The following is a 23023-nucleotide window of genomic DNA, read 5'->3' on the forward strand; positions in this document are numbered from 1 at the left end:
GTGTCTTCTTCCGGACCTCCAGCGACCAGTCCTGTATCTTTCTGTGAGGGTGTGGGTGTGTGTGTGGTTCCGGCCTACTTGGGGAGCCAGGTGCTGCCACGAAGGCCCTGGTGGTATAAGAGGTGGATATCTCAGATGTGTTTTCAGCTTTGGTTACTCTCTTCATCATCATCACGCTTCAGAGCAAGCAGCTCTGGCTCCCTCTGCTGGTTGTGTGGTGTGTCTGTAAGTGGAGACGATGAGATGGTGTTACTGCAGGGTAGAACAATGTTACTGTAAGGCGGTGTCTGTTCAGTGCGGTTATTGACTGTGTGTGAAGCGGGTGAAGAGGGAGGGGGGGGTGGGCTAGACTTAGGGGATGAGGAAGGTATGGTAGTGGAGAGAGAGGAGGAGGAGGAGGAGGGAGCAGGGTTAAGGTTAGGTTTAGGGGAGGGGTGGGGTGGGGTAGTAGGGGGAGGAGGAATCAAGCGAGGGGAGGAAGAAGGGGGACGACATAGGTTCGGGTTCGGGGGGAGGGGGGTAAGGCAGGACAGGGGAGGAGGAGGAGGGAGGCCAGGTAGGAGTAGATAGGAGAGGAGGGCGAGGGAGGTTACGGTGGGTGGTAGATGGACCTGCTGGTTGGGAGAGTGGAGGAAAGTCCAGAGGGGAGAGCTGAGGCACAGGAGGGCCCTCCTCGCTCCGGGGCCCCCTGGTTAGGAGGTCCCTAAGAGTGGAGACGGAGGAGGACGTAAATGTCCTCCTATACCTCACTGGACGGCCCTATCCAAGGCCTTCTGGGTTAGATTAGGGTTAGGGTTAGGGAAAGGGGGTAATGGCCCAAACTGCTACCCCTAGCATGTTTAGGGTTAGGGTTAAATTCTCATTCATTACCAACATTTACACATTTAGCTGTTTTATTCAGTTTTTGACATGTGAGATTACAACACTCCAAATGTCTACTATAACACATTATTTAGATATTACATCACTTCCTACATCTCTCTGGTTTCAAACAAGCTTTTTAAAATGATTAAAACCAGCAGGTGAATGCAGAAATGAAACAAAGCTCAAACAGTCTAACTTGTAGGTATTCTCTTTCTATGAAAGACTGTTCCCCCAGTTCAACCATGCTGCTCTTTCCTTTGGTTTGACTTTCCACAGCACACCTCGCTCACCATACCTTCACTCATGCATACACCCTTACAAGGTCTATTAGCTGACGTCCACATCCTCACAATCCTTCTTTAATCGACACGTTCACTTTGTTGTGAATAAATATGACATACTTTTGTGAGTACCTCCTAGTCTCCTCCCGTCATTTTGTCTCCCGTGTTTTCAGTCAGCCCCAAACTAAGGGTTCCTGTAATATAACTGAACCTCATCAGTCCGCAAAGTCTTTGTCGACTTCTTCGGCCTCTGATTGTCAAACAAATGCACGTTGGCCATGAGGGGGAGGAGCAGCACAAATTCCAACATATTGTTGCTTAAAGACAATTACAAAGTTGGCTTACTATCAGCTGTAGAATATATCAAGAATTAGAGCACATGTGTCCCAGCAGGACTTGGAAAACGCTGAAAGTCGTCCATATTGATGCTTTAAACTGTGTGGACGGTTCTATTGCAGGTTGTTTCCAGCTCACAGCAGCAACACCTGACCATCAAATGACTAAAGTGAACAAAGGATGAGGGCTTACAGTTTCAGCTCTGACACTGCCTTGGAAGTGTGTCTGCAGATATCTTGTTTTTCATTTTTAACAGCTGACATTTGTATTTCAAACTGCCTGACTTGTTTGTATCAATGTTTTCATATCATAGCAGTCCGCTTCGTTCTTTGGCTCAGCCCAATGACGCTAATCTATCAACTGAGGCTTTACCACCACCACAGCAGCTCAGTCAGTGTGAACGTTGTTTTGAAAAAAATCTAAGTGTCAAACTTAGGGGAACATGAGCAGCATAAATAGGCCACACAGGAAGAAGCCCCTCCTCAGTTACACTTCAGTTCAGCTTGGTGTTCAGACAGTCAACATGGAGGTCGGCGCGCTCTGCATCAAACTCTGTGAGTATGATTGGTTAAAACTAAAAAGTGTAGTCGTTCAAGGTTAGGATGGAAATGATGGTTTAATGCAGAGGATGCTCTTGGGGCTTGGAAAGGTTTTCAGGTTCAGAATATTTATGAGATTTTCGCCCTGAAAGAAAAAAATGTAAAAGTCAAACATCAAAGGCAGCTTTAGGAGCTGTAAGAATCAGTTGAATATACGACTGTTAAAACACGTCTCACTCAATGTGGAGCTCTTCTCTTTTGTTATTCCAGTGGTCCACGTGTTATTTCTGCTGTGTGCACATGTTCAGGACGTTGGTAAGTACCAGGTTGATGATTAGTTCTATTTTAACTTCAATTGGTACTTTCTGGTGAAATAAGAGAACATGTCTTTCTTTGATTTGTTTCAGATTCACTGATTCTCCGTCTTGAACCAAACAGACTGCAGTTCTTTGAATACGAGTCTCTGATCTTCCATTGTGAGGGCTCTCAAGACTCGACTGGATTGAAAATTGTACATCGGTCCAAAGGGGAATTAGTAGAATGTAACACTACAGTGACATCAAAAAGGTCATCCTGCACTATTCCTACTATTTTTCCAGAGGACAGTGGGCAATACTGGTGTGAATCCAGAGATGGGAAGAGAAGCGACATCATCCACATCACTGTTACTGGTATGTTTGTATTAAGACGAGATCTTTACATGCACTCATCTTTGTGTGATATAAAATATGAACCACATGTTGTTCAGATGGTCCTGTGATCCTGGAGAGTCCCATCAGTGTGGTGGAGGGAGAGGCTGTGACTCTGCGCTGCAGACACAAGACGACCTCGTCCAATCTCTCAGCTGATTTCTACAAAGATGGCCACCTTATCAGAACAAGCTCTACAGGAAACATGATCATCCCCAGTGTTTCCAAACGTGATGAAGGATTCTACAAGTGTATCTCTGGAGGAAGAGAATCAGCCGAGAGTCTGATGGCTGTCCAAGGTGAGACACATCAGTGTTACCAAATCAAATTTAAAAATACATGTGATATAACTACGTGTTGAAACAGTATATTGATTGATTTGAAAAGGACAGAGTACATTAATCAACATACAGACGGATGTAAATGTACTTCCATGTGAGATGGGTCTTATAAATGACCTGACACGAAAATAAAATATGAATTTATTCATGTACCCAAGTTAGCCAAATGTTAATTTTTGGCTCACATCCTCTTCATCCCTTTGTAGGTTACCCAGTGAATCTGTGGTCTCATAGAGACAATGATTCAAGAGTTTTAACAAACTTGAATTGTGCACGATTAAACTGCATACTTTACATTAATATTAAAAGTTGAAATGTTCAGGTTTAAAATCTTAATTTTTCTTCTAATCTTTCAATCCATCCAAACCTAAAATCCTCTGTCATTGTTTCTCTTAATACTTTGTAATTACATTCCAGAAATCCAGGGAGAGAATGTCTCATCCTGTTCTACCCCTTGGATAGTTATGACTGTTTTATCGATTCTGTTGTTGCTGGTTGGACTTCTTCATTTCGGCAAATATAATTGGAACAAAGGTACAAATACATTTCACTAACGAGAGGCGCTTATAGTGATTGATGGTTCACAGTCCCTGTGGAATATTTGCATTTTATATTTGTTTAATGTATTTAATGGCTGAATGGGCCAGTTAATAACAGTGGGGTCTTGAACACAGTTTATGGATTCTAAAGGCCCTGACACACCAAGGAGATCGTCGGTCGTCAGTCCTAGTTGCAAATTGCACATTTTTAAACTGGGAAGTGGCGCTATTGTTTCACCATGTCTCAATGTCTTCCTGGTTTCCTGTTCATAGTGTTTTTTTTATTTCACGCACTGCAGTGTTGCTGTACTTGTCCACACTTGCAACTCAATCAGGCACAGCTGAGGTTCAAACAGGTAAGAACAGGTACCATGAGCATGTTCAGGTAAACTTGTGCTTAAAACCAAGGGAGTGATAGATTTTTAAAAAAAGCAGCCTGCTCGTCTTATCGACGATAATCAGAGCAAATGTCCTTTGAAGTGTGAAAAGTTAAATCTGTTGTCCTTCTGTCCTCATTAGAAAAAGACAAATTATTTAATTACAGTAATTTAAAACTCACGTTCTTTGGAGAAAGAGAAAATGTTTAGTTTGTGGATATGATTGCTCGACTTTGAAATCTTTATATATTTTGAGTGCCTGTGTAATGTATCGATGTGGATTCTTATCACACATTTGTATTTTCAGTCACTGTTGAGGCCCGTCGAGTGGCAGCAGATGCACCAAGCGACCAAGTGATGTATGCTGCGGTTACAATAGACAGAACTAAGAAAGGTACCTCACCTGACAGTTTATCCTGTCACGGTTCATTTCACATTCACGATTCTCCATCCATGTCTTGATCTTAAACACCTTTCCTTTTGAACCTGGGGTAGTTTAACAACAATAAATGACTACTTCATGTGTCTGTATCTCAAGGCCATAAAATGGACAGAAATAATTTTTTGATATCCTTTATTAATCCCTGAGGGAAATACAACATACATACAAAACATACATGGTCTAAAATGATGTTAAAGACTTTAGGTAGAGTTATTTTATCTTTTCAAACTTAATGTTGAAGTTATTCACTGAAAAACAAAAACAGCTTATTTCTATATGAGATTTAAAGTAGTCGTCAAGGTGAATTCACCTGCAGACATATTCTCCGAAAAAGTCTACAGAGAAGTGAAATGTACACTACAGATTCAAACACTGAGAATATGCATAACATAGCACTTTGTAAACTACAAATAAAGTTATTATTATTGATTATTGTAACTTAAAAAGTCAGTTATCCAAGCTTGGATTTGATGCCTAATGGTTTAATACAGTTAACAGACATAGAACAGGGCGTCATCTGCATATTGATGAATAATAAATCACACACGAGAGGTAGCAGGATTTAGGAGTTTTAACAAATAGGATTCAAACCTAAGCCTCCAAGAACCCAAAATAACAGGATAGCAAAAGATCAGAAAGGTTAAAGCAAAGAATTCCTTTCATTTCATCAAAATCAAATCAAAAATGTGTTAAATAAGGTGAAACGTTTCAAGCTTAAACAAGGAGGCTATAACCGTAGCTTAGAATAAACTTCACTTTGGGTGACCCAAGTGACACTCAACAACTGGGTGAGACTTATTGTAATAAAAATGTAAACTAAATGGTGCCTGATGTTCAAGTGTTCTAGTAAGTATTTTGGCAACACTGTGAGATAATTCAATCTATACTTAAAACAGAGCAAGGAGTATCCAGAACCATGATGGCGACAGTTTACTCAGCTGGTACCAACCGACCTTTGACACAGGAACCCCTCTATTCTTTGATCAAGTAGGTAAGACTCAGGACATTACTGACATTCATATCTGGTAGGATGGACAGCAGAGGTTAGAACATGACCCATATTTACAGCTTTCAAACATCTATGTCACTGGACGTTGATGTTCAACCAAAGCACCACTTAAGGCAGCATTTCCTACATGCTTCGGTTCAATCTTTAGCTGTCAGGCTTCTCAGAATGATACCACCCGTGTTTTTTTACATTAACTGTGGTATGCTCAGAACTGTTAACCCTTTCTGTCTTCAGGTCGCAACGTGACGGCTGACTGAAGGACGAGCAGCACATGAGACTTTTGGTTGAACCTGATGTGTGAAAAAACACTTTTTTTTAAATTTTGCATTGTAGAAATGGTTTCCATGCTTTGCGCCCTACATGTGTTGATGTTTAAATATATATTAAAGAGCTGTGGCTTGTATTTTCAGATGTATTATCTGTTATTATTTAGTGACAGTTAAACCCACATGTTCCATCTGCTGTGTGTATTTTCGTGAGTTTGAAACTGTGGTCAACCACCACCATGATGCTGCAGCTTCACTTTCATCTGAAGCACGCTGATTGTGTCCAAATAAAAAAATGAGTCTGACACTTTAAGTCTAACGTGGTTGTAAATGTCATACATGAGAAGACAGAAAATAACTGTGCCATTAAAGAAGTGTACTGGTGTTTATTCTTTCATGCAAACAGTATTTTCTCAGGGTCTTCTTATCAGCAATCCCGATTCATATTCAACATGTTCAACAAAAATGTCTTTTTGAGTGGACAGTAACGGCAGTAGCTCTCACAAATATTTGTATTATAGGTCGATATTTTATGTAGATATGAGCAGGAAGAGAAGCTCCGCGCTGCACCTGCTGATTGCTTGGGCAGCACATGATGTGGGTTTTAATGACAATTTTAATCTCTGGTCCTTTTTTAACAGTGACGTTGTTCACACAAACATTATGGGCTCACAGACTTTACGTATGACAGGTGCTCTATAAATAACGCTGAGATGAGTTGTGGCTCGTGGGTCAGGGTGAGAGAAGACGTGGTCTCAGGTGTGAATATTAAATATAGAAAGACACTGAAACAAACTGTGCACAGTGTGATTTGACTTGTGATATCTTCAGGTCCTTATACAGAAGAAGAACAAACATCTCTTGAACATTCACCAACATGTGAATTAAATATGTGAAACCTGTCAAACAGGAAGTGCTGCCATTTTCTTTGATCTGCTCATTTCAAAACATTTCTATGGATTGGATTCTTTTAGCTGATTAAAAATGTTTTCATTGGTTTGCACAACATGCACTGAATATAAGTGGATCATCATTACATATAATGCAGCACATTCTCTCCCTCCACCACACTGATGGGACTCTCCAGGATCACAGGATCAACTGAACAACATGGGGTTCATATTTTATATCACACAAAGATGAGTGCATGTAAAGATCTCGTCTTAATGCAAACATACCAGTAACAGTGATGTGGATGATGTTGCTTCTCTTCCCATCTCTGGACTCACACCAGTATTGCCCACTGTCCTCTGGAAAAATATTATGAATAGTGCAGGATGACCTTTTTGATGTCACTGTAGTTCTAAATCGACTAAATCGACGATGGGTATGATCAGGGTTGGCCTCTCAACATAGTGACACAAAACAATAATAAAGTTTAACCATAGCGCCCCCTACTGCAAGGACTAAGTACTACATCATACATACTTTCTCCCATCTGCTTAAAATTTCCCAGGTATGATCAGGGTTGTCCTCTGAACACATTGACATAACATTTGTCAACTTCAACAATAGCGCCCCCTACTGCAAAGAGTAAGTACTACATCCTATATAGCAGGGGTTCCCAAACTTTTCAAGTCGTGAACCCCAAAATAAGGGTGACAGAAACTGGGGACCACCCACTGTCTTTAAGGTGGTTCGTTATATATGACATTAGACTACTTTTTGTATATTTACAAAAATGGGTAAAAATATATACTTATGCACTTTTAAATTATTTTTTATTTTTTATGGAAGGCATTTCTATATACGATGCTCAATTTCCTCCAAATGTCATAGCTATCATGACAGCGCCAGCCTGAACTGCTCTACATCAAAATTTTCTGTGACCTTCATTACGTTGCCTTATTCAACATGCCAGTACTACGACTTTTACACATATCGAACTGCACGGCCTGCTGCTTTGCCACGTTAAGCTGCTGCTGCACTCCTGCGGTCGTGACACACCCCGACATGCACAGGTTGCGAGGGCCCTTCATCAACGCTTGCGGTTTTAATTATTTTTATTATTGTCGTTTTTATTGTTCCTGAACGTGCCCGAAAACTCACCAAACTTTCCACGCTCATCATGTCTCGGGAGAAATTAGATATTTTGGTGGTTTCATAAACGGAGTTCGCAAAATGGCTCAGTGGCGCCCCCTTGAAATTTTCAAAATGGCCTCCCCATATAGGTTTTTTTCACGTACACTCACGAAAATTGGTACGCATATTAAGCTTGTCGGGACGGACTAAAAATCCTCTTGCAACATTTCAAAAAACCCGACAGGAAGTCCACAAATTAAAGATGAATTCCACAATAATGGCACAAAATCGCTCAAAATCGCCGATTACAGCCTTCCTATGTGAACGCACTTGTCCGAGGGCGCTCATCTGATCAGCGCAAACTCAGTGTCAGTGCGTTCTAGACAGGCTCAACATTTCTTGTTGTGCTCCACACGTTATTTTGTCAAAGAGCGTGGCCTTGACGTGCGTTTTAAGTTTTTTGAGCATTTTGGCAAGTTGCCAAAAAAGTAAATGCTTATATCTCTGCCATCTAGTGTTCAATCATATTAAAATTTCTCATGCATGATACGGGACCCTGAACACATCCATGATTGACATTTTTTGATTAGTCACAGCGCCACCTGTTGACAACAGGAAGTTACTGCTTCTCAATTAACATTAGCCATTGCTACACAGTTGCTCATTTTCCCCTCATTAATTGGTGTGGACCATGCTAACACCTCGGCCATACAAGACATTCAAGCTCAAACACCTATGTCCAACGCTGTCGCCATACGGACGTGTCGCTCGCCATCAAACAGGAAGTAGTTTTTTCATGGGCTTAACATAGTCGTACTGTCCCGAAACTTCATACATATAATCCTGGTAGTAAAGTCAAACATGTTATACCGTTTAAGTGAGTGGGCGTGGCTAAATGGCTCAGTGGCGCCCCCTATAATATTGCAAACATTCAGCCCCCGCAGCACGTTGAACCTACAATTCTGAATCTTACTGCATTTCCAACATGACAAAACCTACAAAAAAGCCTCTTCAAGCCACACCCAAAACTCAACAGGAAGTCCACAAATCACATCGCCATCATACAGGAAGTGGCTGTAACTCTTATATACTTTGTCTGATCTTCTTCAAATTACATAGGTATGATCAGGGTTGGCCTCTGAACACAGTCACATAGCAATAATAAATTGTAACCATAGCCCCCCCACTACAAAGATTAGGTACTACATCCCATATACAATGTCAGATTTGCTCAAAATTTCACATGAACAATGTCAGTACTGGCATGATCACATCTAACCTAATACAATTATGCCATTAACATAGCGCCCCCTACTAGAAAGAGGCGGCACTGTATATCAGATACTTTTTCTGATCTGCTTCAAATTTCACAGGTATGATCAGGGTTGGCCTCTGAACACATTGACATAACAATAGTCAACTTCAACAATAGCGCCCCCTACTGCAAAGAGTAAGTACTACATGCTATATACAATGCTCAATTTCCTCCAAATGTCATAGCTATCATGACAGTGCCAGACTGAACTGCTCTACATCAAAATTTTACGGGATCTTCATTGCATTGCCTATTTCAACATGCCAGTACTACGACTTTTACACAAATCGAACTGCACGGCCTGCTGCTTAGCCACGTTCCGCTGCTGATGCACTCCCGCGGTCGCAACACACCCCGACATGCACAGCGGTGCGAGGGAACTTTATCACCGCTTGCGGTTTTAATTATTGTTGTAACTTAATAAGTAAATTTTTCAAGCTGGGATTTAACGCCTAATGATTTAATACAGTTAACAGACATAGAACAGGGCGTCATCTGCATATTGATGAATAATAAATCACACACGAGAGGTAGCAGGATTTAGGAAAGTTTTAACAAATAGGATTCAAACCTAAGCCTCCAAGGACCCAAAATAACAGAATAGCAAAAGATCAGAAAGGTTAAAGCAAAGAATTCCTTTCAGTTCATCAAAATAGTCAAAATACTTTAGAAAATGTGCTAAATAAGGTGAAACGTTTTAAGCTTAAACAAGGAGGCTATAACTGTAGCTTAGACTAAACTCCACTCTGGGTGACCAAAATGACACTCAACAACTGGTTAAGACTTATTGTAATAAAAACATAAACTAAATGGTGCCTGATGTTTAAGTGTTCTAGTAAGTATTTGGGCAACACTGTGGAATAATTCAGCAGCAGGGGTGCATTCTCTTTTCACACAAACATGACTCAGGTATGTCAAGTTCTAGAAGATTTCACAAGTGTGAAGGGTTTGAAGGTGGCAGGTTTTTGACTTGTTGTAACAGAAATAAAAAAAAGATTTGAATGAATTAAAAATCAGATCTTCTTTATGGGTTCTCCCTGTGAATAACATGAATGTTTCAACCTTCAATTTGTATCCACCATTGGACTGAGAACAAATAAAAAATGTCATTGTAAATTGGATCTTTAGCATGTGTTTTCCTTAGTGAACATTACTTTGTCTACCAAACAAGGTGTTGGAAAGAGATTGGTCACCTTGCTTTGTGTAGCCACAAGCATTTTAATTCACCAACGCCATTTTTGAGTTTCTACCTCCAACATAAAGGAATCTGAGACACTATTCCTAAACAAACCTAAATTAGTATAGCTGGTAATCAATGAGTTCCCCCTGCTGTACAACGACCACACTGCATGAAAAGAAGACACCAAAAACTTCCATCACACATCTTTAATAAAATATGAAAACATACAGTTTAAATGTTCATGTTACCATCACAAATGTTCGTATTATAGGTCGATATTTTATGTAGGTATGAGCAGGAAGTGAAGCTCCGCGCTGCATCTACTGATTGCTTGGGCAGCACATGATGTGGGTTTTATAGACAATTTTAATCTCGGGTCCTTTTTTAACAGTGACGGTGTTCACACAAACATTATGGGCTCACAGACTTTACGTATGACAGGTGCTCTATAAATAACGTTGCGATGAGTTGCGGCTCGTGGGTCAGGGTGAGAGAAGACGTGGTCTCAGATGTGAATATTAAATATAGAAAGACACTGAAACAAACTGTGCACAATGTTATTTGACTTGTGATATCTTCAGGTCCTTATACAGAAGAAGAACGAACATCTGTTGAACATTCACCAACAAGTGAATTAAATATGTGAAACATGTCAAACAGGAAGTGCTGCCATTTTCTTTGATCTGCTCATTTCAAAACATTTCTATGGATTGGATTCTTTAAGCTGATTAAAAATGTTTTCATTGGTTTGCACAACATGCACTGATTATAAGTGGATCATCATTACATGTAATGAACAAGGTGCACTGTAACACATGGAAGACAGCAGCTGAGGAGCTGAATGAAGCATTATGGGATGCTCTTCATTTCTGGCAAGGATATGAGCCAAAAATTAGCCTTCCGCTAACTTGGGTACATGAATGAATTAATGAATGAAATTAATATTTTATTTTTGTGTCAGGTCATTTATGAGACCCATCCCAAATGGAAGTACATTTACATCCTTCTGTACGTTGATTAATGTACGCTGTCCTTTTCAAATCAATCACTATACTGTTTCAACACATAGTTATATCACACATATTTTTCAATTTGATTTGGTAACACTGATGTGTCTCACCTTGGACAGCCATCAGACTCTCGGCTGATTCTCTTCCTCCAGAGATACACTTGTAGAATCCTTCATCACGTTTGTAAACACTGAGGATGCTCAGGTTTCCTGTAGAGCTTCTTCTGATAAAGCGGCCATCTTTGTAGAAATCAGCTGAGAGATTGGATGAGGTCGTCTTGCGTCTGCAGCGCAGAGTCACAGCCTCTCCCTCCACCACACTGATGAGACTCTCCAGGATCACAGGACCATCTGAACAACATGTGGTTCATATTGTGTATCACAGAAAGGTGAGTGCATGTAAAGATCTCGTCTTAATACAAACATACCAGTAACATTGATATGGATGATGTCGCTTCTCTTCCTATCTCTGGACTCACACCAGTATTGCCCACTGTCCTCTGGAAAAATATTAGGAATAGTACAGGATGACCTTTTTGATGTCACTGTAGTTTGACATTTGAGTAATTCCCCTTTGGACCGATGTACAATTTTCAATCCAGTCGAGTCATGAGAGCCCTCACAATGGAAGATCAGAGACTCGTATTCAAAGAACTGCAGTCTGTTTGGTTCAAGACGGAGAATCAGTGAATCTGAAACAAACCAAAGAAAGACATGTTCTCTTATTTCACCAGAAAGTACCAACTGAAGTTAAAATACAACTAAGCATCAACCTGGTACTTACCAACGTCCTGGACATGTGCACCAAGCAGGAATAACACACAGACCACTGGAAACAAGAAGAGTTGTACGTTAGATTTCATAAAAACGGGTACGGAAATATCTATGAAACAGATAAAGAATCATACTCACACAACCTGATGTTAAGAGCACAGACCTCCATGTTGACTCTCTGAACATATGACTGAAGTGTCCACGAGGTGAGGAGGGGTCTCCTGCTGCTTATTTCTGCTGCTGATGCGACACATGGTTTGTGGTTAGGGTTGAAAATATTTCCCCACAGACTAAGCTGATCGAGAGCCTGAACCAGGGTTCATTTGAATGTCATAAGACGGAGACAATGAACTGAGACAAACTGACTGTGAGACCAAACTCTGGTTTAAATACAGTCACTTCTTCAAGGTATGGGCAAGGAGTTTCATAAAAGACTTTATGAATACAAATAGAGACACATGAATATATGTAAGCAGTAGTGGTTGACTTCAATTTGAGATGCAAGCAGATGCAGTTAAAGGGACAGCATAACAAAGAAGTCTGTGGGATGATATGATGGAGTCCTTAACGTCCTAAAATCTCTGACAACACGCTGCCCCACGCCGAGGTTAAAGTAAAAGTGCTTAAGCCTCCAAACATTGTTGATAATGACGACGGTAATGTGAGACAATGAAGTCAATTTAAAGTAAAATAAATATACAGCTCCTAACACGTTGCCCTTTGAGCTTATTGCAGTTTCAACACAATCTACACAGAATAAAAATTGTTTTACATTCAAATCTTTGATGCCAATAAAGGGCCAAACAGTAGCACTTCACATCGGTTAATGATTAAAGCGCCACTGTGGATAAACAGTATGTAGAGCATGTGATTGTGTTGGACTTCTACACTCGAGTTCCTTCTCCGTCTGGTGTAAGATCAAGCACCAAACAGGTAGGCGGATATAAGATGTTATTTTTGCCTGTATATAAAAAATAGGAAACCTCGATGACTTCTGTAAATCACTCCAAACTGATGCACACTGCAGACTTTGATTTAAAGTGAGGTGCAGAATGATTTTGTTTGAAGAGTTATTCACCATCCAACAATTCACCATCCAATAACAATGGACCATGTTTGATTGCTTCAATGGCTCCATTATGAAAACATCTGGACTAAAGAGTAACATGCCACCTACACTGGCGGTTAAAATAGTCATTATGTGTTACCTCATTTAATCGTTCATACTTTTCTATCTTATGTGTGTTTAAACCTTCTGTCCGGACAAAACAATGATATCAAACCTTTCCTTATGTTTGACTGCTACAGCAAAATGCTAAATGGATATTTATTTGATCTTGACAATTAATCAATAAAAACATTACCCTAATCCTGTGAATCAGTGTTGTGAATGGGTAAAATCTAAGCTGGCCTCTTCTCTACGACAATAATCAAAATCAAATTTAGAGAACTAAGCCATCCAAGAAAAATCAAATACAATCTGATGGATTGTTAAACAAAAAATGTTTTTAAAGATGCAACTAAAACAATTGTTATTTGGAATGGATTAACTTATAAAACGTTTCAATATTCAAATCTCAAGGATGCATCCCCTGAAGGATTGTTGGCCCTCTAAACGTCAGCAAAGCTCCATCAGCTCTGTGCTTTTCCACCAAACTGTTGTCCTTCTTTTTCTGACACCGAGCTGTGCAGGACGGACAATATCAACTTTCAAAATGGATCAACTGCTCACACAACACACAACACATGTCTGCCCAAGAATACTTTCTTATCAGTTGGGAGTTACACAAAAAAGACATCTCAATAGTCTGAGCTAAAACTTCAAAGCAAAGGTTAAGTGCTGCAGACCGTTGATTGGTTAATGGAAGTTAACCATCTGAGAACCATTCTGTAATTGGATGGAACATCGACTTCTTCAAGCGGTGAAAGATCTTAAATATCCTTTTAGTCCACAGCATTCAGATTTAAATACATACCTTAATGTACAGTATGCAGATTACTTCATATATGTAGCTAAAGCTCAGTTCACCTAAAGGAGCAATATGTAACTCTGACACCTAGTGTTTAAAATGGCTACTGCAGTCCAAATTCAAAACATTGGAGAAAGAGCTGTCTCTCCCAGCCCCCTCCCCTCTAGAGTCGATGCTCACGCAGGTTGCTATGTTGCAGACACTGAAGCTTCAGTGTTTATCCAGCTCTGCATCGGTCTGTAAACCTTTCCGCGTTCTAACCTCTCTCCATTTTTCAAAAGCATCTCCAATATTGATCCTAGTTTGAGCACGTTTCTGCTCGTGGAGCTTATTAGAAACAAAGGCTTTTTAGGTCGGGTACAATCACTTCTATCTGAACCACTTCTCTTGCCCTCTTCCATCACTGCAACACCTGTTGACCTGATAACTGGTCTCATATCTGGCAAACCAAGGGGCGTCCAAAACGGACTTGTGGGGGTGCCTTAAAACCGCCTGCCTTCTCTGGTCTTAACAAATCCAGACCAATCAGGACCAGAATATAAACTTAGAAGGAGGACATACTGGCTTCTGCACTGTTGTCAGAGAAGCCAGCACTTCAACATAGCATGTTTCCTTAATGTCTGATCATATAATACGGTCACATTTCATTCAGTAAGTATCTTTCTGATTGTACTGCAGGGTTACCTCGAGTCAATAGTATTCTGTGTATAAAAGATGCACAAATGGTCTGCTATTTCTTAGAAATGTGGAGTACCACAGGGTTCAATTCTTGGACTCCACAGATCTGATGAATCATGTTTCAAACATTATGCAGACGACATTTCACTTAACCTTTCTTGTCAACACTATGAACTGAACACATTTAAGCCATTACTAGGCAACATAGTGACCTAAAGTGTTTCACTCAAAGTCTGTATGAACAACACACATTTAACTATTTTCTGACCATTTGGTTGTTTCAATCAAATTTCTTGTGCATTTCTTGTAGCTCAGTCTCTGGTGTTTACACCATCGCAGCTAATCGTAGCCAGAGTTGGTGAAGACATTGTGTTGCCATGTTATCTGGATCCTCCTGTGGATGCCACTGACCTGACCGTGGAGTGGAGGACACCTGACCTGAATCCTAGATTTGTCTATGTGTGGTGTGATGGTGTGGAGCTAGCGTTTAAAAAACATCCATCCTATGAAGGGAGAACATCAATGTCCATCAACAAACTGAAGCATGGTGATATTTCCCTTAAAGTCCACAAAGTAAAGCTCTCTGATGAGGGGAGATATGGATGCTTCATTCCTACACTGAACAGGGAGGCTACTGTTGAACTTCTGGTCGGTGAGTGGAACCACATTATTCTACAATCCAAAAGATGAAACTGCAATTCAATGGTAGCTGGAGTTTCTGATTGGTCTCTCTTCATCTTTAGGGGCAGTCTCATCCCTCATCATCAGCTTTGGGACAACGGAGACTGATGGTGACATCAGAAGGTTGGTGTTTCAGTGTGAGTCCGAAGGCTGGTATCCAGAGTCTGAGGTGTTGTGGCTGGACAGTGAGGGAAACCTCCTCTCTGCTGGATCTACAGAGATCATCAGAGGTCCCGATGATCTCTATACTGTCAGCAGCAGAGTGACTGTGGAGAGGAGACACAACAACATGTTCACCTGTAGAGTCACACAGAACAACATCAACCAAACCAGAGAGACACACATACATGTTCCAGGTGGTTTTACAGTAACAGGCTCAAATCTTAGAGTTCTGGTTCTTGTTGTTCTTGTTTGTTTTAGCCTTCATTATTTGTTTTTTATTACAGATGATTTCAACAATGTTCAGTGTTCTGCGACTCTTCCAATCATCCGCAGCCTGGTTGTGGGTTTCGTGGTTATTCTTTCAGTCGTCTTTTTAGTGTGGATCTGGAGACAGAAACAAAAAAGTAAGCCTGTCATTAAATATCTGATTTTCTGTCTCTGTCTTCCTCCGTTTTACTTTGTTTGTGTCTTTGCTTTTCAACAGGGAACATCCATATGCAGTCAAAGACAGACACAACATCAACTTTAGGTAACACAGAACTTGACTTGCTCAATGCAGAGAAGACAAAAACACAGCAGGACTTTGCAGAGAGCCCAACCATCCAAGATTTGGATGAGAAAAAAGCCAGCCTTGATGTAAAGTTAAAAGAAATGGAAGACAAAAACAGAGATTTGTTGGTGCTGATTAATTCATTAATGAATTACAAAAAGGATCTGGAGGACCAAAGAAAGCATTATAAGGAACATCAGCAAGAGATCCAGAGACAGAACAGCCAGAATCATCATGTGTTAGAAAAAGATTTGATAAAACAGAATGGAGAGAGTTACGTGAAATACTCCGAGGATAATGAGAGAGACATGATCATGAAGTCCATATTAAATATGGTTGAACAATTGATGGAGAAGAAGCAGCGTTTGACCAGTAGGATGGATGAAATTATTAAACAACAGGGTGAGATCAAGGAGCAGAGAGATAAAATACAGACCAAACTGAAGGGCGGCAGTAGCTCAGTCAGCTGCCAGTCCACTTCCTGAGCACTGCCGAGGTGCCCATGAGCAAGGCACCGAACCCCAAAACTGCTCTAGAGTGCTCGCTGTGTGCAGCTCCCTCACTCTGAGACCTCTCCATTAGTGCATGTCCATAGGATCCTGTTTGTGCATGTGTGTGTATTTCGGCCTATGTTTGTGTCGCATGTTAATTAAACAGAGTTTAAAAACTGCATTTCCCCTCGCGGGATAAATTATTATTATTAAGTCAGACGTTTCAGAGACAAAATTTAAAATGATTGATGAATGATGAAGAAAAAAAATGTAGAAAAACGACAAGCGTTTCAGTCCTCATCCAGTTTGGACTGTTGATCTATGTTGGAGCTATTTAATTGGGCATAGAATTAGTTTTTGTATTTAGTTTACTAATATTTGGGTGGTGTTGTTTATTTAATTATTCTACACGTTTTCTTTATTTAGAAAAGATTTTGGGTAACGTTTTCTTTTTTGCTAGTTATTTGTTTAGTAAATTTAGTTTTGTATTAGTATTTTGTTAGGTATTTGGGTAATACTGTGGGCACCGGAGATTATTTAAGTAAGCGGCAGGTAGAGGACCAGCATGCACCTGGGTGGGCCTATTGCTTTTTAACATGTCAAGAGAGGCAGCGGGAGCCACGATTTTCTTTGTTCTTTTGTTTGTTTTCATCAAATAAACCAGCAAAATACCGCAGCTCCTGCATGGACATTGGATTTCTTTTGCCTGCGTACATTACATCCCCACGGTGTAGTGGAACATCCAGTTTTATTCTCTGATGTATATATCACAGTAAACCAAACACAAACTCCTATATCCACTCCATTTGGGTGGATGCTCTGATGCCGATGGTGCTGATGGTTTACAACGTTACTGTTCAGGTAAATATAACAACAGCATCGGTGATGGCGTGTGAGCACAGAGACCACAGTGAAGCTCTGTGGGGACAGCAGACACAAGACAAACACGTTCCACTGTGAAGAACTGAAACCTCCAAAAATAGACTTTAGTGCTGTGAGATGTTCTCATGGTCAGCATTTAAAGAAGTTCAGCACGAGTGTCAGGCAGGCCGTTATGAAAGTGTGGTTGTTTTAAGGCTAATACATGAGCACACACCCCTCCCCCCCAATACAAGATACCCCCCAGGGGTCAGAGTATTTAAAAAAAGATGATGTCCTCATAAGAGAGCAATCAGACTTTAACTACCTGTCTAACACTGAGAGTTGTGCAGATAAATAATGTCAGCTATGCCTCGCTCACATTCAGTCAGTTAGTCACCAGGATTACACTCTGAACAATGAAGATTAATAATTAACGCTCTATCAACACATCCTGTTTCATTTTGTATCCAATCCAAACAAAGAAAGAGTCTCACACACTTTGTCACTTAGAAGAAGAATTTTATATTTTTCTATCATTTCAGTCACATTTTTATTCATCACATTTCAACATTATCCTTGGGTTACTCGTGCAAAAATCATTCCACATACTGCCAAAATAAAACGAGGTATAGAAACAACAACATGTGTTTCAGCTAAGGTTGTTGTCTTTCAGTTCTGTTTTTTTAAAAAGCTTTGTGAGGAAAGAGGCTCCAAATCAGTTCATGAGTCACCTCATTACAATCCTAATATCCACCTAGTGTTGCAAAACTAAAATGTTTTTTTGTATTTATTTTGGTTTGGTAAATAAACTGAAGAGACTTGTTTGTATCTTAGTTGTTGGAATAATAAAAGTAAAGAAAAGAAAAGTTCTCAGTTCTACTCGTCTTCAGACACTTTTACTTCACTGTAGTTTGATATTTCTTATCTTATTTAAATGTTTGGTTCCAAATATAGTCTTTCATTTACTAGTCTGACTGCTCTGACGTTTTTTTTTTGTAACAATTTCTCACACTATCATTTAACCACACAGGAAATGAGGTCGAAAGGTAGCTTAACGTCTTTGCTGCCCTGTGAAAAAAAAAAGTGAATACATGCATGTGGCTACGTGACTCATGAACAGCCTCCCTGATAATAGAGCAGCCTACACTGTGACCTGCAGGGCCCGTTTCATAAAGCAGGTTTTGTGCAAACCCATGAGTCTGTCAACCCTGAATTGAGGGAAACTCCAGGTTTTCTGTTTCAGTAAGAGAGATCACTCAAACCCAAGAAAGAGGGGTAATTGAAGCCCGTTCCACAGAGGGAGGTAACTTTAGCTCTGAGTCAGTTACTATGGTAACTGAGTCAACTGAACAAGCCTACATTTACATCAGTATATGTTAATTTAATTAGGACTAATTAATAAACTAAACAGGATAAAGGTGAGAGTTTCCCACCTGAGGGTAAGTAAACTCAGATCTCAGGGTTAGACTGGGAGTTTGTTCTACCTGAAGGACTCGTCTATCTGTTGTTGTTTTTTGTGTGGTTTTTATCTGCGATTCTAAAAGGGAAGCTGTGAGTATCTCAGCAGCCTCAAGTTCCTGACATACAAATGACATAACAACTTCAAAAGTTACTAAAGTTTAAAATTATTCAGGCGCTAAAAACATTAACGCATAGGTGCTCACAGTTTTTCGTAAAGGCAGTCTGAAGGACGTTCAGTTTTATCACAAATACTTTTACGAGGCTTTTCAAAGATGTTAAATCAAACTGGCTACCCGTCCTCAGCGTGGATGATTTAAAAAAACATAAGTTGAGGTCTGTGGATCTTGTATGGGGGCCTCTTCAGACACTGAAACACAACGAAAGCACATTTCAAAGTGCGATAGACGGATAGTTGGATGTTTTAATCAGACATTTACACTCAATAATGAAAACCTGCTGAAGATAAAATGCATGTTCTTTACAAAAGCCATAAAACACACACAACATCCTTAAGTTAACATGTTTTGTCACATGTTGCATTCATGTTTTGTCCACTAGTTACCTCTGTTCTTCCTGGGCATATAGATGAAAGGGGAAGAATATGTTGTCTCGACTGGATTTGCGTCGCCCTCCTCAGCGCTGCCCTCCTCAGGCACTGAAACACGATGAAAATAAATCTTATACAGAAGTTGTTGGTTGTTAAATTGGCAGAAAAACAAACTACAGTCAAATTAAATCTTGCTCAAATGGAATGAATAATTAAAAAGTAAATAATTTAATTTAAAGACATTGGATCTTGTAAAAAATCTCAAACTATTTGACAGAATACAGTCGTGGTAAATTTCATACTTTTCATGGCCTTTTTAAATATACAGTATATTCTGCCTAAAAACTATGTTTGTGTTATATTAAAACTTTATGAAGAAAATAAACTCAGAGTTCACTGCAGACTGTTCATAAAGATGATGACAGAAATAAAGGGTTTTTGTACAAATTAAAGTTGTCTTATGAACACTGTTGTAAAATGAAAATGATCTTTGAATCAATCACTCATGTTGAAATGAGAGTTGACTTCAAGCATTTCTAATTAAGTTTATTTTATTAAGTGTTCCTCCCTCTACCTGTGTTGACTGTTTGACGTCTGTGACGTCGCAGTAATCCCACCAACAGCAACACAATCAGGAATGCACAGACACCAACGCAGACCTTCAGAAACAGCTGTGGGACTTGATCAGGTTGATCCTCCTCAGAAGCTGCTGGAGAGATAATCATATGTGCTGCTAATGAAATATGGATGTCACAAATGATCAGGAACATAGCAAACATTTTGTAATACTGGTGGTCTCACCTGTGACGATTAACCAGCTCTGTGCTGATTGTCCAGCTCCAGAGATGCTGCAGCTGTAGAGGCCTTCATTAGACCTGGAAACACTGGGGATGGTCATGTTTTCAATGGGGCTGGTATACATCAAGATGCCATCTTTGAAGAATTGAGCAGCTTTGGTGTCAGCAGCTTGGAAGTCAGACTTCTGCTCTCTGCAGCCCAGGCTCACATTGTCTCCCACCATTACAGGAAGACTTGGACCCTCCAGGATCACAGAACCAGCTAAAAATATGTATCAAGAAATATTGTATAAAAAGATGTAATAATATGAATTACCTAAAAATATGTATCAAGAAATATTGTATAAAAAGATGTAATAATATGAATTACCTTAATTGGCCATTAGCAGTTCATGGGCTCTACTTAAAAGATCTAAAGCTATTGCTCTGAAGAGCATGCTGGAAAGTATATTAGGACATGTCCAGCGGCAACCTCTGGTTTTGAAAAACAAAGCCAATGCGGAACTGTAAAATCCTGCAGTTCGTCAAGTGTCCACTAGAGTCAACAGTTAGGCTGACTGAAAGTTAGGCTGAGACAGGAATTCTAACATGGAGACCGCCATCGATGAACCTCCGGAGCCTGCGGTAACAGATGGCTGACGTAACTCAGACTTTGTCCATTTATATTTACAGTCTATAGCCTGACCACATCATATTTTCACATCGAAAGTGTTTAAAATATGCATACCAGTGACAGTGATGTTGACTGTGTTGCTCCTTTTTGCTCCGATTTCACACCAAAATTCTCCGCTGTCCACTTTTGGAATAGCATTTGTAATATTACAGGGGCCTATTGATGCCGACCAAGAAATAGCACACGTCTGAGTAATTCTGCTGATCTTCTTCAACACCCTCCATCCTGTTAACCCCATCAGCCCCTCACAACTGACAACGATGGATTCGTATTCAAAGAACTGCTGTCTCTCTGGAACGACCCGAGGAAAATCAGCAACTAGACATGGACAAAAAGAAAGTTTTCATTCAATTATTCCCATTTAAATATAAAAAAACTATATGGATTATTTAATGTCTTTGTTAACTTTGTTCTAAAGCTTAGCAATGTTGGTCTTACTCACCAACATTGAGAGAAAAACCGTAGTGATCGTTTGCAACTAGCAAGAACAACATGATCGTCACTGCCGAGACAAGAGAGCAGAATATCAAATAAAAACTGTTTCTGTTCATAACGAGTTCATCACTGTTTATCCATGACAACATTTTCTAACATTATCTGTTTCTGTATGACCCACAACACTGCGTAAGTTAAATGTTGTTTTTGTACCATCAGGTGGACTCGTACTCACGTAGCCTGAAGCAGAGAGCTGTGACCTCCATGTTGTCTTGATGCTGACTGTCTGAACATCAGACTGAATGTAAAATATCATCATGTCAGTCACATCCTCCTCCACTTCCTCTTCCTCAGTTGGTCTGTGGTCTCTGAAACAAAATGCCTGGGCCCCGAAAAGCCACAGCTCAGTATGCAGTGCGGACATTTCAGTCGGGGGTTTCAGTAGACTGAACTCTCGCGGTCTTCAGTGGCCTTTTTTTGGGTCTACCTCAGTAGACTGAACATTTCAGCTTGAATACTAACTTCTGGGTTTTGTGCAGTATGGTTCAGGTGCATCCTGTCAGGAAATTAGTTCTATTTCAACACTCACAATACCATGCAAAATTAAATGTAAAACGTCACTTCACGTGCGCCTCCAAATAAATAAAAAAAACGAGGATGAAAAAAAAGAAAAGACTGATGCGGCCAGTTCGGGGAACGCACCTTTCAAATGTTAAGTTAATAAATTGTTTACATGCAATGTGAAGTTTTGAATTATTTACTGAGTCATCGTGCAGATCACATCTGAGTTGGAGTGTGAATAAAATGAGGCGGGCTCATGATGCCACTTCCACACTGAATGAATCAGACGAAGTAGGAACATATATCTGCCCACTGTGCGAGCCTGAACTACTGAACAGGAACAGTAGGTCCTAACAGTATACAGCACAGACAGAAGGGACTGTCTGCTGTCACATTGTGTAGGCACTTTACAATTCAAATGCACCCCTGGTCCTAGATTTTAAAATCACACAAGGTGGCGCCAGAAGCCCAGATTTATTTTTAAACTATGAAAAATAAACCTGCATAGTAACATTAGTAACTCTAACAGACAGATAATAATGATATTTTATAAATAAAGATGTAAAGGGGTTTAATAACAATGATAATAACCCATTAAAAAATCTTTATGATTAGATATTCTTATTTTGTTTGGATGGCTCTGCAAAAAAAAAAATATATATATTGTATTATCCTCCTCGTCTGACATCATCCTGTGAACACGTCCTTTATGTAAAAACTGTTTAAAATATCTACCTCATAAGAATTAATCATCTGTTACAGGATAACATTTATTATCAAGATTATTTTCCTTTGCACTCCTTGCTGCTGCATTATCGTCTTCCCTAATGTTCTACATGTTTATTATTTTTTATATTTAACGTTATACTGTTGTACATATAGAGTACAGTTTAGTTTATTGTATGTGTAAGCATACCTGGACAATTAAACATTAAGATCTAATTTTTATTATAAGAAGTTGCCAAGTGGGTTGTTACATGCTCAAGCCATGTCTACCGATCAGAGAGGAGACTCAAACACACTCTTACAGGTCTATCATACCAACAGAGGACTATGATTCTACACTGACCAAATGAGGACCCCTGTTTCTGCTTATTTTTAAATTCTTTTCCAGCATCATTTACATTTATATCCATTTTCAAGTGTGTATAGAAGAATTGTTTATCATATAAC

General features: G+C 39.8%; 3 protein-coding genes across 4 annotated transcripts; 2 read left to right on the forward strand and 1 right to left on the reverse strand.

Moving 5' to 3' along the window:
- Nucleotides 1-2184: 2184 nt before the first annotated feature.
- LOC110004211 (low affinity immunoglobulin gamma Fc region receptor II-a-like) lies at nt 2185-3604 on the forward strand (the record flags this gene model as incomplete). The annotated part of the gene is made up of 4 exons (XM_065950906.1): nt 2185-2335; nt 2428-2691; nt 2769-3008; nt 3468-3604. Coding segments are annotated over 4 exons (792 nt in total), but the record flags the coding sequence as incomplete, so codon positions are not given.
- Nucleotides 3605-12880: 9276 nt separating this feature from the next.
- Nucleotides 12881-17191, forward strand: LOC110000084 (butyrophilin-like protein 1). The gene is made up of 4 exons (XM_065950505.1): nt 12881-15283; nt 15375-15668; nt 15759-15878; nt 15959-17191. The coding sequence occupies exons 1-4, from the start codon at nt 15154-15156 to the stop codon at nt 16507-16509; spliced, it is 1095 nt and encodes a 364-aa protein (XP_065806577.1). The 5' UTR covers nt 12881-15153; the 3' UTR covers nt 16510-17191.
- A 689-nt stretch (nt 17192-17880) lies between these two features.
- Nucleotides 17881-21832, reverse strand: LOC110000087 (uncharacterized). 2 transcript variants are annotated; one of them, XM_065951005.1, is made up of 7 exons: nt 21525-21832; nt 21297-21356; nt 20909-21172; nt 20186-20443; nt 19959-20090; nt 19400-19492; nt 17881-19204 (listed from the first exon to the last, which is right to left on the reverse strand). In XM_065951005.1, the coding sequence occupies exons 1-7, from the start codon at nt 21553-21555 to the stop codon at nt 19137-19139; spliced, it is 906 nt and encodes a 301-aa protein (XP_065807077.1). In that variant the 5' UTR covers nt 21556-21832; the 3' UTR covers nt 17881-19136. The 2 variants fall into 2 exon arrangements, with proteins under 2 accessions (XP_065807077.1, XP_065807076.1); XM_065951004.1 differs by having other exon boundaries at nt 19959-20093; nt 21525-21828.
- Between the last annotated feature and the right edge of the window lie 1191 nt (nt 21833-23023).

This window comes from Labrus bergylta, chromosome 22, assembly GCF_963930695.1.
Source record: "Labrus bergylta chromosome 22, fLabBer1.1, whole genome shotgun sequence".
Taxonomy (NCBI): Eukaryota; Metazoa; Chordata; class Actinopteri; order Labriformes; family Labridae; genus Labrus; species Labrus bergylta.